General features: G+C 46.4%; 1 protein-coding gene and 1 long non-coding RNA gene across 3 annotated transcripts in view; one reads left to right on the top strand and one right to left on the bottom strand.

Moving 5' to 3' along the window:
• Nucleotides 1-15,214, top strand: part of LOC139778638 (uncharacterized) — a 28,884-nt gene extending 13,670 nt beyond the window's left edge. The window contains exons 1-2 of one of the 2 annotated variants that reach the window (XR_011719627.1): nucleotides 6,764-6,878; nucleotides 13,378-15,214. This is a non-coding gene — a long non-coding RNA (uncharacterized lncRNA). Of the gene's footprint in view, nucleotides 1-6,763; nucleotides 6,879-13,377 lie in introns of those variants that run through there. The other variant, XR_011719628.1, reaches the window with a different exon arrangement.
• LOC139778637 (uncharacterized) lies at nucleotides 1,853-13,928 on the bottom strand. The gene is made up of 6 exons (XM_071716693.1): nucleotides 13,794-13,928; nucleotides 8,438-8,646; nucleotides 6,730-6,865; nucleotides 4,857-4,990; nucleotides 3,558-3,864; nucleotides 1,853-3,149 (listed from the first exon to the last, which is right to left on the bottom strand). The coding sequence occupies exons 1-6, from the start codon at nucleotides 13,828-13,830 to the stop codon at nucleotides 3,058-3,060; spliced, it is 915 nt and encodes a 304-aa protein (XP_071572794.1). The 5' UTR covers nucleotides 13,831-13,928; the 3' UTR covers nucleotides 1,853-3,057.
• Nucleotides 15,215-15,810: the final 596 nt, after the last annotated feature.

Genomic DNA, 15,810 nt, shown 5'->3' with positions numbered 1-15,810 from the left:
AATGTAGCGGCCACTTTCGCGAGCGGCATCTAAACTCAGTGATATTACAAGTGGATTTCGATCTACGGAAATGCGTTTGTTAGTGCCGAGCGACGCGTGCTTCTTTGTTTTATTATACAGCTGTAAAATCCCGTCTTCCCGCCTCAATAAAATTTACGCATCAACGAGGATTTATTATACATAACTTTAGTATTGAATTCTTTGCGCGTTATCGTTTTTCAGATTTAATTGTTTTTTTTTTAGTTTATTTATTCGATTCAAGTGATAGAAAATTACGAGAAAGTTTTAAAACTTTTGGGCGAGTAAACACAGAATGTGTTTTCTCGAATTCCTTCGTTATCGAATATTATATTTCCATAAAATCTTGGAAAATTACAATTCTTCCGTGCTTCCAAGAAAAATACTGCGATAAACAATCACATTTACGGATTGTTACTGTCGCATTCTGCGAACACTTCAACGAGATCCTTGTGAGATAAAAGAGGAGAATATTGAAGACTTTTGAAGCCATCTTGTCGTAACTGTCTCGACTAGATTTGCACACTCGCGAAGTCTTGTTGAAGATAAATTCTCAAATAATTGTTTTTTCTTGGGAAATTGTATTGTCAAAATATTATTCTGAAAATATCTAACTGAAATTTATAACACACTCCAGAGGGTTAATGTGAAACTCAATAACGCGAATCGTAAAAAAATAAACATTTAAAATGTTATATGGCTGTATTTTGAGAGATTCATAAAAAAAAGATAAGAAGAAGCAAACTTGATATTTTAGGATACTAATCCAATTTGCCTGGCATACAGTTACAAACGCGCGGTGCACAAATATCAAAAATATTCTCGTGTTGGTTATACATTTCGCATAACGGCACAGGGTAAACATTACAGCGTGCAATAATTGAGTTATCACATTAACGGCGTACACACACGGCGGTCATGCATAAATAAATATAATAATCCGCAAAGCGGCGTTCCTCGATTTCGCCAGGCGAATTAACGCCCGCTTTTGTCGAATGATATTTTATTTAATGTTCACGGGAATTAGGCGTTTTCGCGGGCAGTCAACGGGTCGGCCCTCTTCTTTGCGTTCGTGCATTATTTAGACGACGGGGCATTGTTTTAAAGCCGATCCGGGTCGTTTAAAATGGATAGAGATGTTTGCTCTAGCGTAGAAAACAAAGTTGCGCCGTTCACGCAGCGCGTCAATAAAATAACTAGTATGTAGTTACCAGTAACAATGAAATTTTGTTAACAAGAATAACTCTCTTAACGAGAATAACTGGTTTGCTCTCATATTGTTGTGCTTACTATTGTAATAAATATATTTTTATATAAATATCAATATAAATATAAATAAATATATATAACACTGCGCCAGAAAGCAAACGATTATATTCATCTAGACGATGTTCTTCTCCGTGACATAAAAAAAATATAATTAAAGGAACTATTGTTAAATAATTTTCAATTATTATCTTTATATATGAATACATAATCTTTAATATAGTATCTTTATAAGAATATATATCTTTCCCAGATATTCTATTCTTATGTTTTAACCTTATTTGATAGCATATTTTAATTCAAACGCGACTTTTACGGAAATATTGAAACATTCCCCAGGAATACATTTAGGATAAAAATAGATTTTCATGAAAATGAATGTCGATAAGCGCAAACTGCGCTCAAATATGATTTATGATGTTATCAACCGTTATTTGATGAATGGTATACGTACGCACAGACAGTAGAGTCTATTTGCATGATGTAAAAAAGGTATTAGAGTATACGGTTTGAATTGCGGCGAGATATAAGAGATATAGAGGTTACATACAAAGAAACACAGTCACAATATACTTAATGAATTTATAATAAACTCCATAAATCGTACTGTACATCAATTAAATCAGCCTCATCAATAAATTAATTACGCTTTAATACGAAATGGAATGACCGAGATACACAAAGTTGTGTCGTTACCATGTAACTCGATATATATAGCACATCTTTTCCTCGCTTATTATATAATATATATAATACATAGTCCCTAAATAGCAACACAAAAAAAAGAAGTTCGCGCCAATATCCGATTCAGGTACATCATCTCGCACACTGTAAAATACTTAGGCGGGCCGCAATATGTATTTTCGCGAACACTTTTACTTATCAGTTATTCGTACAGAGAAAAAGTGTGACGACAGTGTATGTGTATGTGTGTGTGAGACTGTGTGAATGTATGTATCATGTGTATGTACGCTGGTCTGTATCGAGTGATTTTACCCTACTCATATCTGTCGTGTACATTTGTTTATACTTCCGTATGTGTGTCTGTATCCACGTGTATGCGTGTTATTACGCTGTCGAGGAATACGCACGGTACATTCATGCTACGTTATAGTCTCTTTCTGAGTTATAAAAGTACGAAAAAAAAACTATCTTCTCGTATGATGCGACGAAACGTACTATATGTATACGTATACCTACACATTGCAAACACATTATCCCCGCTGGAAGGAAGCAAAGAGTATATGGTCTAATAATAGTAAAATAACTCCCGAATATATATATATCGCGAGTATATATATCCAGCCGCGTGTCTGTTCGTCGCTGTAGTGCTTTTTGGACATTCGTTGATCGTCGGGACGAGTGAACGTCGGATAAATCATTTCACACGCGGAGGGGGGGGGGGGTGCTCGCCCGCCACGTCCACGATTTTTTTTTCGGCCTTTTCTGCCGTCCGAAACCAATCGAATCCTCGGTCTCGCGTCCCCGTCACTTCCATTCCTCCGGCAATTCGAACAAGGCCTTTCAGGGTTTCATCGCTGTGACGTGACCCAAGGAGCTCCCTGTATTCGCTCCGGTTGTATATTGCTGTTGCGTGGTGATCCGAGGCGATCCCATAGAGGAAACGTCATCCTCGCACAAAGCGCCTCTCGAGCCCTCCTCCACCTCCTTCTCTTCCTTCTCCTTCTCCTCCTCCTCCTCCTCCTCGTCCTCTTACAAACACGTACGCAAAGTGTTCCAAAGCGCGTTTCTCGAGCGATGCACTATATGCCTTTAACGAATGACGATTAAAAGAAGCGCAAACAATTCCAAAACGATCCTCGCCGATGGCCGCAGCAGGCTCACCCCAGTGGACGACCCCAGCACTGAAAAATTATCGAACGAGACGCTCTAATAATACGATCCACTCATTCTTTGTTTTCGTTTTTCTTTCTCGAGGGATTAAGTCGCGCGCACGGAGGAATTCAGATCGCGGCTTAACGCAGCGTGTGGCTTGCTGGACGCTCCGACTGTGTTTCAAAGCAAACGTTAAGGAGCTCAAAGAACCCGCCGGATGTTGTTCAAGCTCGAAAAAAAAATAGAACGCTCTGTCGAAGAAAATAAATCCGCGACCGCCTTCGCGTTCAGATTCCCGAAGTGTCTCGAATTTCGATAAATAATCGGAGGTTCAACAGAGTCGACGAGAAGATTTACGGGCACCGCCTCTCTTTCTTGGGAATAATGAAATTGCGCCACGCTGATCCGGCAAGTGGAAAAGTGAGGAAGCTTTTTACCTTTCACTCCAACCTGCCCGTCGGGCTTCTTCTGGCCGGTCTGAAAATTTGGCGGTGGCTGGAGGTAGTTGATGCCGACGATAGTCGCGGCGGGCTCGTAGTGTATCACCCGCGGCCGATCCTCCTCGGTGCTGACTTCCGTGCTTTGCCAATAAATGTCGTATATCGACGCGCTGCAACGTATCTTCAGCTTGCCGTTGACGAAGTGATCGTGCGTAACCAGGAACTGGAGTCCAATTTGCGAAATCTGCCACTCCGACTCGTTCGTGTCGAGCGGGCTGTACGTGCGGACGTGCGATTTGAGAGGCTGAAAGGAGAGAAAACAGAAAAGATAAGTAAATTAGTCAACGGGGATTAGACAAAACTTCTCTAAATGTATACGGTCGCTGCAGAGATATAAATATGCATAGCGTAAAAAAATATAACGTGGATATAATGTGGAAAAATTAGTTGTTCGCAATTATATATGTGTGTCAGAGCCATATATATTCTGATATGGAAGTTAATTATCTCGAATATATTTAATTAAAAAAAAACTAAACTTAATTAGATTTTATTTGATAACCGTGATGAGTTGACGATAGTATAATGGACTGTTAAGAGGTGAAATAAATACTGATATCGCGGAATAAAAATGAAAAAGTATATCCGCGCTGCTTCGTATATCGTTAATGCTGCTGTTATATAAATTCTCGGTAGCATGGCGATATCAATTTTCCGACGATCATGCGTTCGTGCCTAGCACGCGAAATAACTTACGTAGAGGTGCGTCGACGTAAGGCGATTAAGGGAGCTATTTTGAGCATTGCAAATTACATTTTGTAAAAATATCCGTCATTTTAAAACATGCATCCAGTCTCCAAAAAAGTTTTCAGTATTTTATTTTTAGTTTTCAGCGTTTAATTTTATAATTAATAAAATATGGATAGGCAGATTAAATTGCTTAAATAATTAGGGACAGATATCCAAAGAGTTAAAATTTCCGAACGCTGTTCTCAATTAAGCCTTGATCGAGAGATATTTACGTTAATGTTGTACGCTAATCGAGGATCAGAATGTTAAATTATTTTCCGCACCGCGAATGCTACTCTCTCTCCAACTTTGGAACATCTCGAGCTCGAGGAGGAACGTATCCCATAAGCTCCCTTGTCTCTGACGTTTGATCAGGGATAATGGATCAAAGCCGGGGTAAACTAAATAGAGGTATCTGATCCTCCTCTCCTCCCGTTCCTTTCCGTCCGTCTATATCCCCCTCGTCTAACCGCGCGCGCATTACTATCATTAGCAGTTAGAGCATACCTGTCGATCGTTGATATACCAAGTGAGATTCGCGGCTGGCTTGCTCCGGCCGGATGTGCAGTTCAAACGTAGCGGATCATTGACGTGGTATTTCCTCTTTAGTCCCTGTATCGACGGCATCTCAGAGGGCAATTCTGCGAAGGCAATATATACTCCACATATATAGAGTGTTCCAGATCTAGCCACCTCAGCCCCCCCTTCTCTCGGCCTCGGTGAGCCACCCTCTTCTCCATGCATACATACTACTTCGTGGTGTCGAAAACAGATTTTCTCTCGGCGAAAATATCGAGGAAAACTATCATCTCTTTTCAGCAAATCTTCAATTTCTCACATTAACGCATTCGCAATAAATTCTCAAATTGCACGGTCCACGGTGAAGTAAAATTCATCTCACGTGAAATTTAAATCGACGATAAGAAAACCCTTTTTTTCAATCACACATAACGTTTTTTTCACAGTAGATGCTATAAAGCCTTGTGTCCACGATGCTAGAAATCGCTCCGAGATTAACGAATCACATTTGAACAATTCGGCCAGTTGAACAATAATGCGATTGGTCAATTCTTTCTCCGTCCGAGATCTCGGAGCGATTTCCAGCATCGCGAATACAAGGCTTTAGAACAAAGAATACGTGTATGAAAGGTGATTCTTTACATTCGAGCCACCCTGTACACCCTCACGCGACCAAGCACCGCTCGAGCTTGCGTGCAGACGAGACGTTGTCGCTTTGACCGAGCTTGACCGGACCCGTCGTCGTTTCTCAAAGCCCGACACAGTCGAAACTTTCGGCGGAACGGTGACAGTTGGTCGATACAAGGAGGAGGGCGGCCCCCCGTCTCGCGCTCTCTCGTCTCTCGTACGAAAAATTCTTCTCTTACGATAGACGGAGCGATTCGCGCTCGCGTGCTCGGTCGTTTTTCGCTATCGGTATGCGTCGTCGAGCACGCACACACGCGCGACTCGTTACGAGCACCTGTACGTGTCGCCGGCAGCCCCGGGCTCGCGAAATATTACTTTTTCACTTTTTACGGTGGACGTAAATTCGCGCGCCTCGTCGCTCCTTTACGACACGAGACGTGGGGGAGAATAAAAATGTCGCTGCGTCTCTCTGACGCGAGAATTGAATAGTCCCGCCGTCCTTCGCGGAAGATTTGTGTCGCGTCTCCGAAATTCCGTGAAACTCGCGATATGCACGCGGAATGTATATTTCTTGTTCCTCATTCGCGGCTGGCTGTAACGCGCGCGCGCGCGCGCGCGCGCGAGACGCGAGTAATTAAAAAGACATTTAATTGTTCCCGGAGTGGAAGGGTTACGCTCTCGTAACGTAATATCGGAATAGATTACCGTGTATTCGAAAAAGGAAAAACCCTCGGCAAAATGTTGTCGGCGCCTGAATTTATCGGACGCCACACGTTTTAATGAAGGGACCTCGAAAATAGCGACATGCAATTTACGTCGTTAAAATATATTACTAGGTGCGCGCCACCCCCTCCCACCCCCCCTGTAAATTGCGAAAGGCGTCGCTCGCGAGGCGTGAGCGTCTCCTCGTTTTTCTCCTTTTCCCTCCCTTTCGCGTTTTTACCTCCGCGAAGCGCGTTCGGTTCGTCGATCTTACGGTGAATTATCGTAAAAGTTTTATTGACGACGAGAATGCGATTTAAATAGCGCGCTTATTATTATTCCCCTTATCAAAAACTCGATATCGCAGCGGACGGGGAGGGAGAAGGAGGGGAGGGGGGACGCGCCGTTAAAGCGGACGAGGCGCGTTAAATCGTCCGTCTAGTAATAACGCTCTAACCGTGTTTTTATGCAGTCGACGACAGGCGTCCTAAGTTATTAACGTGCCCGAGCAAGAGCACCGGGAGATACTTACCGACGACGTTCAACGCCGCGTCAACCATAGCCGTGTGGAAGGAAGGCGCGTCGGCTGATACCTCGCAGCTGTACGCGCCCGCCGCCTCCAATTCCAACTTCGTCAGCACGACCTGCGTCGCGTTGCTCTCCGTTTTCTGCGGAACAACGGTAATTCATTACGATCGTGCCGCGCGCCTCGGCACGATGGCGAGAGTCCTCGTCGCCGTTCTCATCTTCGTCTTCGTCGTAGGGATTATCGGAGACACGAGGACTGCGGGAATTCTCCCGGATAATACGCGCGGCATGTACGTGTACATATACGAGAGAATACGTAACGCGGCGCGCTTACGCGAGAGGAATCCGTCCAATCTATTAATGACCAATGCATCCGCCAATCGCGCGACATCCGACCGACCTGATTATTTGATATCCAGCCCCGGTTTGATTCCCAAACGGGGGGAATCCCCGTCTCGCGTTCTCCCCGCGCGGTCCATCCGCGATGTTAAATATTCGGCGATGCACTCGGGCTTGCATTTTCGTTTTCCACCTCTTCTCTATTTTGTTACATATCGGGGCTGCCGATTGCCGAGAGTCGTTATCGGCGATGTAAAAATAATGAATATCGCAGCAAGGTGTCCGAATTGCAGCGGAAAGCGCCCGCGGCTCGGCGTCCGTATAGCGCACAAATGCGGCGCGCTATAAAAACGGGTCGCGGACGTTAAAAAAAAAAAAGAAACGCGCGTGCGAGCGCAATAATGCGGTATGATCTATCCACCGACACCGTGTGGATGCGTGTCGCGTCTCACCGCGCGCGGGACGTTCGTCATAACAACCGTCATTAGATCGTAATCGGAGCTGTCGTGTACGAAATGCGGAATTTTTAATTGGACTCTCTGCCGGACCGCGCGTACACCGCGCATAAAATTATATTTAACGGCGTTTTAAGCAACTGGGTTGAGGCGTGTAAACGATGCATCCGCGAAACGTTGGAGTAAAATAGAATGAGGTGGAACGTATCTCATTTAGAGAGGAGGAGATACATTACAAAGAATAAAAAATTGCAACTCAAACATTGCAATATTACATACATGTGGGTATAATACTATATACGTATGTATAATATAAATCCGCTGATGTAAATAACAGAATGTGTCATCGATTCTCTCTCATAGTTGGTGAATGACAAAAATGCAATTTGTAAAAAATATAGAATTTGCGATACCATAAATCGAATATAAGACTACAATAAAAAACGCGATATAAAACTCCTGTCCAGTTAAAAAAATTAAAAAGGAAAATAAAAACGAAATTTAATGGAGGGAAAACGCGACGCCCACACACCAGTAGGGCGAGCGGCGCGCACATCGACGACGGGCGACGGCCATCAGTTACCCCTCTCGTAGGGAGACAGCTCGAATTCAAAAACTTCGATCAGCCGATATGTAGAACGGTACGCTATACAACAAGCAGGAACTGTACGTTCCGGCGCTATCGGCGTTATCGTGTTCTATTCGCAACTTCTCGACCGCAATAAATCCTCACCCCCTTTCTCTCTCTCTCTCTCTCTCTCTCTCTCTCTCTCGCTCCTCTTGACACCCGCTTTTTTTCTCCGCGCAGTCCCGTCGGGGCACGGAAAGATCTCGAGATTTCGCGACGGCCCGCGGGACACCAGAGATCGTAAGCTCGTCCGTCTCCTTGAATCGAGAACGGGGGGAGGGTAAACTTACCTTCACCGTCAGGTTCCCGATGGGGAAAGTCTTGACGGGCGGACTCTCGTTCGGGGCATAGCGATAAAACTCTCGACCCCCCTTGTACCATTTGACGGCGTACAATGGGTCGCCCTCGGTGTCATACCAACATTTCAGCGTCGCCGACTCGCCCTTCCTCACGGCCGTCGGTATCTGGATGCGCACTCCTCTCAGACCCGAACAAATTCCTACGAAAAAAGAGAAAGAAAGGAGGGGTTCGTTAATTATATTTTATCGGTGCTGCTAACGGCGTGCGGTAACCGTATTATACACCCGTTTGTCGCTGAAACGGCGGTCCGGCTCGCGTTGCGCGCTTATCGGGACGGATGATCTTGGCGAAGTTATTAGGGCACACGTGCAGGACGCAGAGGGACCCGCGTACGGATCCGAATCTCGACTCATGCCCCCGAGGGAAAAGAGGAAATGAAAGCCGAAGGTGAATTTCTGCCGTGTCATGTCATGAGAGGCGGCTGAATATTGCCCCGCGATGCATACCTCATCGATTACGCCTGCGGACAGTGTTTCCCAAATAGGGAAAGCGACGACGGAGACCTTTCGCCTATCTGGAAGAGCGAGCTAAAACAAAGGCGCTACGTCATATAATATTGTGTGTTATAGCTATCGATTTTAAAGTTCCAGCCGATGGTCTACTTCGATTTGGTATTCCGTATGGGCCACTTTTTCACGAGCCGATCTCGCGAAACGTTATCTCGCTATTTTTGGCTCGATCCGCGTGAAGATAATAATTTGCCATCATTGTAGTTTATTCGTCCTTTAAGTATATAAAGATATCATATTTCTTCCTTCCCGGCGCCTTATACACCGCTGTATTACGCTCGACGGAACAAAAAGCCGCGACGGTAGATACATTACGTTAATTAAAGATTATATTTCCTCAGACCCTTCTGTGCGACTATCGTAAGGAAGCCTCATCTTTTAATTAGATCAAATGATCCTGCGCGCCGCGCGAGCTTGGGAACCACTGGGCTTCGCAGGCAGCCCCACGAACTGGTTATCAGAGCGACATCGTCATTACGCGGAAATCCTCGTAATGAAAGGATACCGCGAATATAATACGGGTTCGCGAGAAATAGTTTCTTATAATAACGGCGACGACGCAACGCACTCTCGCCTCTCTCTCTCTCTCTCATCCGCGGATTTGAAATTGTTCGGCGAATCCCACGTTGGCCGTCGGAATCCTTTATCGATCGCGAATAGAATCCTTCCCGCGTTGCGCCCCCGTCCCCCTCCTCTCTCCTCCCCTGCCCCCCTCGCTGGCCACGCCACCGACGACCGACCAAATATTCTCATTCACGAGGAATGGGGATCGATCTCACGCGAGAAACAGAACTCACGCGTTCCCCAAACGAATCTCGTCTCGTCTCGTCTCGTCGCGGCGCCCTTCGCGGAATTTCCACGTGCCGACGTATTCGAGAATCGTTCGGTCTTTCGAAACGGTCCCATTCTCCGGCTATTTATGTTTTCGCGCATAACTTTTGCATAAAGGATTACATAATAAATCTGTTAAGCGTTTCATATCTCGATCGCTGAAAGGGAGAATCCCATTTATAGTTTATTAATTCTGGTTTTTCTTTAACACACGTATTCTGAATGTATATTCTCTCTCTCTCTTGAAGGAGAGAAATCTAAAACTTAGAGTCACATAACGCAGCGTCGTGACTTGTTACCGTATTCAATTAGGCGACAAACTTCGTGGTCAGCAAACTCGAGTTGGAGATCCTGTTTATGTAAAGAAAGTCCGCGGTATTAAAGTTTCCGTGTAAATGATTCATGCCGGTAACGCAACGATTTCAATGCGACATTTTTACGCGAAAGTTTCCGCGCGCCGCGCCGCGCCGGCGAGAAATTCTTAGCGTTTCTTTCCTCGGGATCGATATAATGCCGGAGAGCTCTCTCGCAGTTTCACGGATTGGATGAAGTTGTTTCGGGGGAAGGAAAGTATCGCAGGGAAATATTGCCCCAGCGCATTAAAGGGTGTGACGATTCGGGCGTAATGTTCCCCCTGCCCCGTTTAGAGGCACTTTACGGGGCTTACGGGTATTTAGTTACAAAACCACGAGAGCACTCTCTCGCGGCCGGTCGTTAGTCGTTAATAAAAAGTGGATTTGCGGCAAGCAAGAGCGACGACTGACGGGGAAAAAGAAGGGGTTGAGGTGACGACTCGCCTCGCCCGAGACTATCGTCGTCGTCGTGCTGAAGGCAAAGAACGTGCCGTCGTGCGAAAGAAACAGATAAAGCACGCACGACGCCGTAACGCATTCGTGAAGCGCTCTCGAGCGACGACGATAATGGACCGAGATGTTAACGAGGCGAGTTCGCTCCGAGCCATCCGAGTTTTTCGAGGAAAATCGAATGTCGCGTTACAGCCTCTCGTAAAAAAAAAAAGGAAAAGAAAGAGAGAAAAAGAGAAAAGAGGAAAGAGAAAAAAGGAGTAAATGCGCAAACAATAAGCGCTTCGCAATAATTTCCATTCGCCCGGTGTATCCGATGGTGAAGTAGGTAATATCAATCTGCTCGAGAGACAGCGGCTCGATTCGGAATATTCGATGCCGATATACGAGAGCGAGTTCAGCTTAATTCGCTTACACTAATGGCGATACGCTCGGTTTAACGGGACAGCGTTCTCGCGCAATGAACGCGATTTCGCCCGATCGGACAATCGCGCGGACGGATCTGCAGAACGGATATGACGTTCGGTAGAGCGATCGGCTTAATTAGCTGCCGAGCGAAGCGACGAATCGCATTTGCGGAAAGGGAGAAAGAGAGAGACAGATATATAGAGAGAGAGAGGAGGAGGAAGAGGAGGCCCGTATCGTCGTGCGCTTCGACGCTTCGCACATCCCCATATACGCTCCAATAGGAAGCTTATCTTTTGTGCGCGCCGGCAAAAGGCTCGCGCGCGATCGAACGAAAATTACTGACGAGAACGCGTCGTTGAGACTTTGATTCCGCGAGATTCCGCGAAAACGTTATCTGTATTCTGCCTATTTTTAGCGCAAACTGATAATGCGAGATACCGTAATAACGGAACAATCGTTGCGCCGCGCCGCTGTACATCGTTATCTGCGTTATAAATGGCAACGCGTAGATAGGCGAAGTTACCTCATTCGTTTTTTTTTGTTCTTTTTTTAGGAAGAAAAACTCGGTTATAACTCGCGTTTTATACAGTAGATCCCCGGCTCGTAAAAATATCGCGCTAATGCAGACGGGATATCTCGCGCTTAATATCGGGTTTCGGAATCCATTCAATTTGAAGCGCACTATTTCGTTTTCAAGCGAGATGTTTGTTAACGTCAGACGCGCAGGTTTGCAATGACGTAGACGATCGCGTGGAGTATACATTTTAACACTTCATTTATCAAGCGTTATTATTTGTTAGCGGGATTGAAAATGGTATAATTCCGGCGAGTTTATTTCTCGATATTACGGTTCTCTGCCCTGTCCATTTTTATCGCGACGAGGAGACATTAAGATTTAATTCGCCGATTTCGATAATTAATCACATGTTACAAACGACAGATGAATATCTCTTATCAGCATGTCAACATAACGATTTCTCGATAATTTAAAACTTGCTAATTTATTGAATTGTTGAAGATATTTCCTTAACACCACCGGTCTATCGTGTAGAAATTATGTCCTTCTCATAATCACCTGCATATTACAAAGAATTCCGACTAGGAAAACACTTATCTAGCGAAAGATCCTTCTATCGATGACACAGAGCTGTTTTAAAATATAATCTTCGAAAGAAGAGCAAGATTGACATAAGACTGGCAGCGAGCATGGAGTCTCCATTTACGGAGAATCGCCGCGAAGTCTCAGGATTCAGGATAATCAGATATTTGATCGCTCGCCGACGCGAGCGTTAATATTAAGGAAGAAAAACATCGATGAGAGAGGAAGTTTGATGAGGCCAGATTCGCTAGCGCGGAGCGGAGCGTGAATTCATCCGGCTCGAGCGGGAAGAGGGCTCTCCACCCGCGCGCGGGTCGTAAAATCGCATTCGCCAGAACGTCATTAATGCGATTATATACCACCGTGATGGGAATTCGTTAAATTTGTTAATGCCCTATTACGGGGAACGCCCGCACGTTTTATGACGAACGGTGCAACGACCCGACCGACGACGCCAGCGTCCGACATTCCTCGGGTACACCGCGCCGGCTCTTCCGCTGGTTCAACGCTCGCGGCGAAAAAGGATCCTCTTCCTCATCCCGAGACGAGAGAGAGACCCGCTAGCAGTTTTTTGCGCTTTGTTCCCCGCGTAGCAACGCCCAACGTCGAGACGAAATCCATTTCCACGAGCTGGGAAATCCCGCAGATTCAGACAGACGTTCCCGATGCACTCCTCCCCTCCCCCCTTCCGCTCCCCCCCCCCCCCCGACGACGACGTTTGCGTATCGCGTTATTATAATCCTTACGACGGCGATGGCTTTGCAATTCTCGCGCATACCGCATCGCGTATGCATATATATATATACTTTATGCTAATATCCGTAATGGAGAAAGTTTCTGATATCGTGAAAAAGTGTCTTGACCTGGCGCACTCAGGCATGAATTTCACGGTGGAGCTAAATTAACGATGGTAATGTATAGACGCACGCGCTTAGCTTGAAATTTTTATCGTCCGTCGCCCCGTGCGTTTCGATGCGATAATTTAATATCGCTTAATATCGGCAATTTAATTTAATCCATGTTAACATAATAAATTCATCGGGCTTAATGTAATAGCTTGACCGAAAAGTCGAACACACGAATAAAATTTATATATCGTCGGTTTGCACACGTACACGCACATGTGTTTACTCAGACGTGTGTCAGTGCAAACGTACATATTACGTTTTCGAGCGAAATATTTGTTCACGGCTAACTCGACTTATTTCCGTATTTTGCAGCTGCAAGCTCGTGCCGTCGCTCCGGTCACGCGAAAGTGGTCCATCTCGTTCTCGAGAGGAGTAGAGCGGCTCTCCGCTCGGACGATCCACGTTGGCTGAATAAGCCATCGCAGCAATCTCGCTTCGGCCGACAGGAACGGCCGCAAGGATGAAATCTATATCGCAGGATGCCGTCTGTCGGGGCTAACGAGCGTGCGAGGCAGCTAGCCAGCGGGAAGGCATCGCGGCAGGACACGCGAATTGAGGAGGGTATCCCGGAGCCGGAGCGCATGCATGCCGTTGATGTGACAATGGGTATAATATCATTGCCAGATATTACAAAGAGGGAGATTCTGCGTGTATACGCATTGCACGTACGATCGAGGGACGCAGGGCGGTGCGGGAGGGCCCGCGCCGCGTCGGGGAAGGCAACTCACCCACGATGTGAACCCACAGGAGGATTTTCAGTTCCATGGATGCTTCGGTCGCTCGTCGCCGTCGACGTGTCTCACCAGGGCTGTCTGCGATCCTCGCTCGTCGTCCGTCGTCGTCGCGTCGGACGCGTCTCTTCGCATGTCGTCGGAGAGGCACCTCTCCGTTCGGCCTCTCGCTCTCTCTCTCTTTCTCCTCTTCAGCAGCAGCAGCAGCAGTAGCAACAGCCAGTACGGCGCGCGTGTGAAAGGATAGCGTAAGAGAGCGACGACGGCGGCAACATCCCCCTTACATAATACGCCGCGGTCGGGGGTCGTCGGGCTGAGCGTTACGTGGAGCGAACGCGGATCCCTGCGCGACTCGATCACGGGAGTGATTATTCCCCGGCGGAAGAGTATGCGCGGCCCGCCGAGCCCGGCTTCTCTCTGGTGGTGCACGGCTGGCTCCGTCGCTGCTGCGAACCCCCGTTGCGTTTCGCGCAGAATCAATTTCCTTCCGCGAAACGACGACGGCGCCGGCGACGCGCGCCGCGAGTGCGCGAGCGTGACCGCGCGCGAAACCGCGCCTGCGTCCCCCGCGTCGTTAAACGTGTCTTAGCGACGGGTGTACGTACACGGGAAAGAGCACTCACACACGTACGTCGGGCGGAGCGACACGCACCCTCTCCGACGTCGTTGTGCACCGCGGGGGTGAATGTGCGTACGTACGAGTAAAATCTGGTCCACCGATAGATTCCGAACAACTCCGAGCCGGCCTCGATAGGTCCAGTCTCCCCTTTCCTCCTGGCACCCCCGTCGAGGCCTCTCTTCCCCCGCGAAACCCCCCGCGTTGTAGCGTTGTTTCCCTTTCCGCCCCCTACGTGTGTGTTTTGTGTGTGTGTGTATGCATTCGCAAGATGAACGCACTCCTGCTACGAGGCGGGCGGTCTTGTCACAACGTGTTCCCTTCGTCCTCTTTCGAGATATACCGCTATCGATATTCTATCAGACCGCCTATCTGGATATCCGTTTGTCTATTTGCAGGTCTGGCTCTTTCTGTATCGCTCTGTTTTACTTGGATAACTATTCGACGAGAGAGGAGAGACAATACCGATGCGCTCCTTATTTAGAGCATCTGTGTAACCTCTTCTGTCAAGTTTTATCTTGATAGAAGATAATATAGATAAATTACAACTGTAATTAATGTATCAATTGTAATTAATTTCACGATGATATTTAATAATAATTAGATTATGTTTTATACGTCTCGATACTCTCGATAGCGATATTATCGATTGTGTATTTCCAAATATTCACAGATCCACGCTTTTATAGATTTGTATCTATTGTACCTTTCTTTGTACGTTTATATACGTCTACTCTATTTTGAGAAATAAATAAAAGTGACTCATAAATAAAATGAAAGTTTAAACGAAAGGGACAATTAATCTGGAGTGTTTGCTCATCCGTTCGCTTAACGGCATTGTCTTCCTGCTATCCCCGCTATTTCTCGTACAACAGTTAACAGTAACGCCGTGACACAATGAACGAGACTTGTCTACGGCACAGATATTGTTCAGCTTTTATCCTTCAGAAATATGTGTGAACATAACTTACATGAAGAGTATCATGTACAGGGAGTACGCGGATATCCCACGATTATTTATCGCCGTCGTCCACCCCCCGATGTAATACAAGAAAGTAGAATGAACAGGGTCGTATCGTCGACAGCACAATTGTGTAGCTTGCGTAAGTGCGTCGGCGTTTGTGTTTGTGTGCAGACGATTGCACAACGTCACCATTAGCTCTCCGGAGCTGGACGTAACTCGCAATCTCAAATAACTTTCGAAGGGGGGAAAACTTGTTCGATTCCCAATGCAGCCGAGAGGAGTTACGTAATACCCATTCACCCGGGATTATCAATTTTAATTAAAACGAATTTTCGGCCCACCTACCTCCCTCCCTCCCTCCCTCCCGCCCGCCGCTTCCGGTGCGGCGTCGCTTCGCGACCAATTACGGCGAATTAAAACTAATTCGAAATAAT

The sequence above is a fragment of the Temnothorax nylanderi genome, unplaced genomic scaffold (assembly GCF_030848795.1).
Source record: "Temnothorax nylanderi isolate EJ_2023f unplaced genomic scaffold, tnyl_v1.0 TNYL_tig0190_pilon, whole genome shotgun sequence".
Taxonomy (NCBI): domain Eukaryota; kingdom Metazoa; phylum Arthropoda; class Insecta; order Hymenoptera; family Formicidae; genus Temnothorax; species Temnothorax nylanderi.
Note: the sequence above shows the minus strand (reverse complement) of the source record. Positions and strands in the feature narration are given on the sequence as shown.

Coding starts and splice junctions, on each gene's coding strand:
- LOC139778637 (XM_071716693.1), bottom strand. CDS start 13,830: ATGGAACTGAAAATCCTCCTGTGGGTTCACATCGTGG. Junction 6,866..8,437: donor TCGGGAACCTGACGGTGAAG/GTAAGTTTACCC, acceptor GTTGTTCCGCAG/AAAACGGAGAGCAACGCGAC. Junction 4,991..6,729: donor CGCGGCGTTGAACGTCGTCG/GTAAGTATCTCC, acceptor TTGCCTTCGCAG/AATTGCCCTCTGAGATGCCG.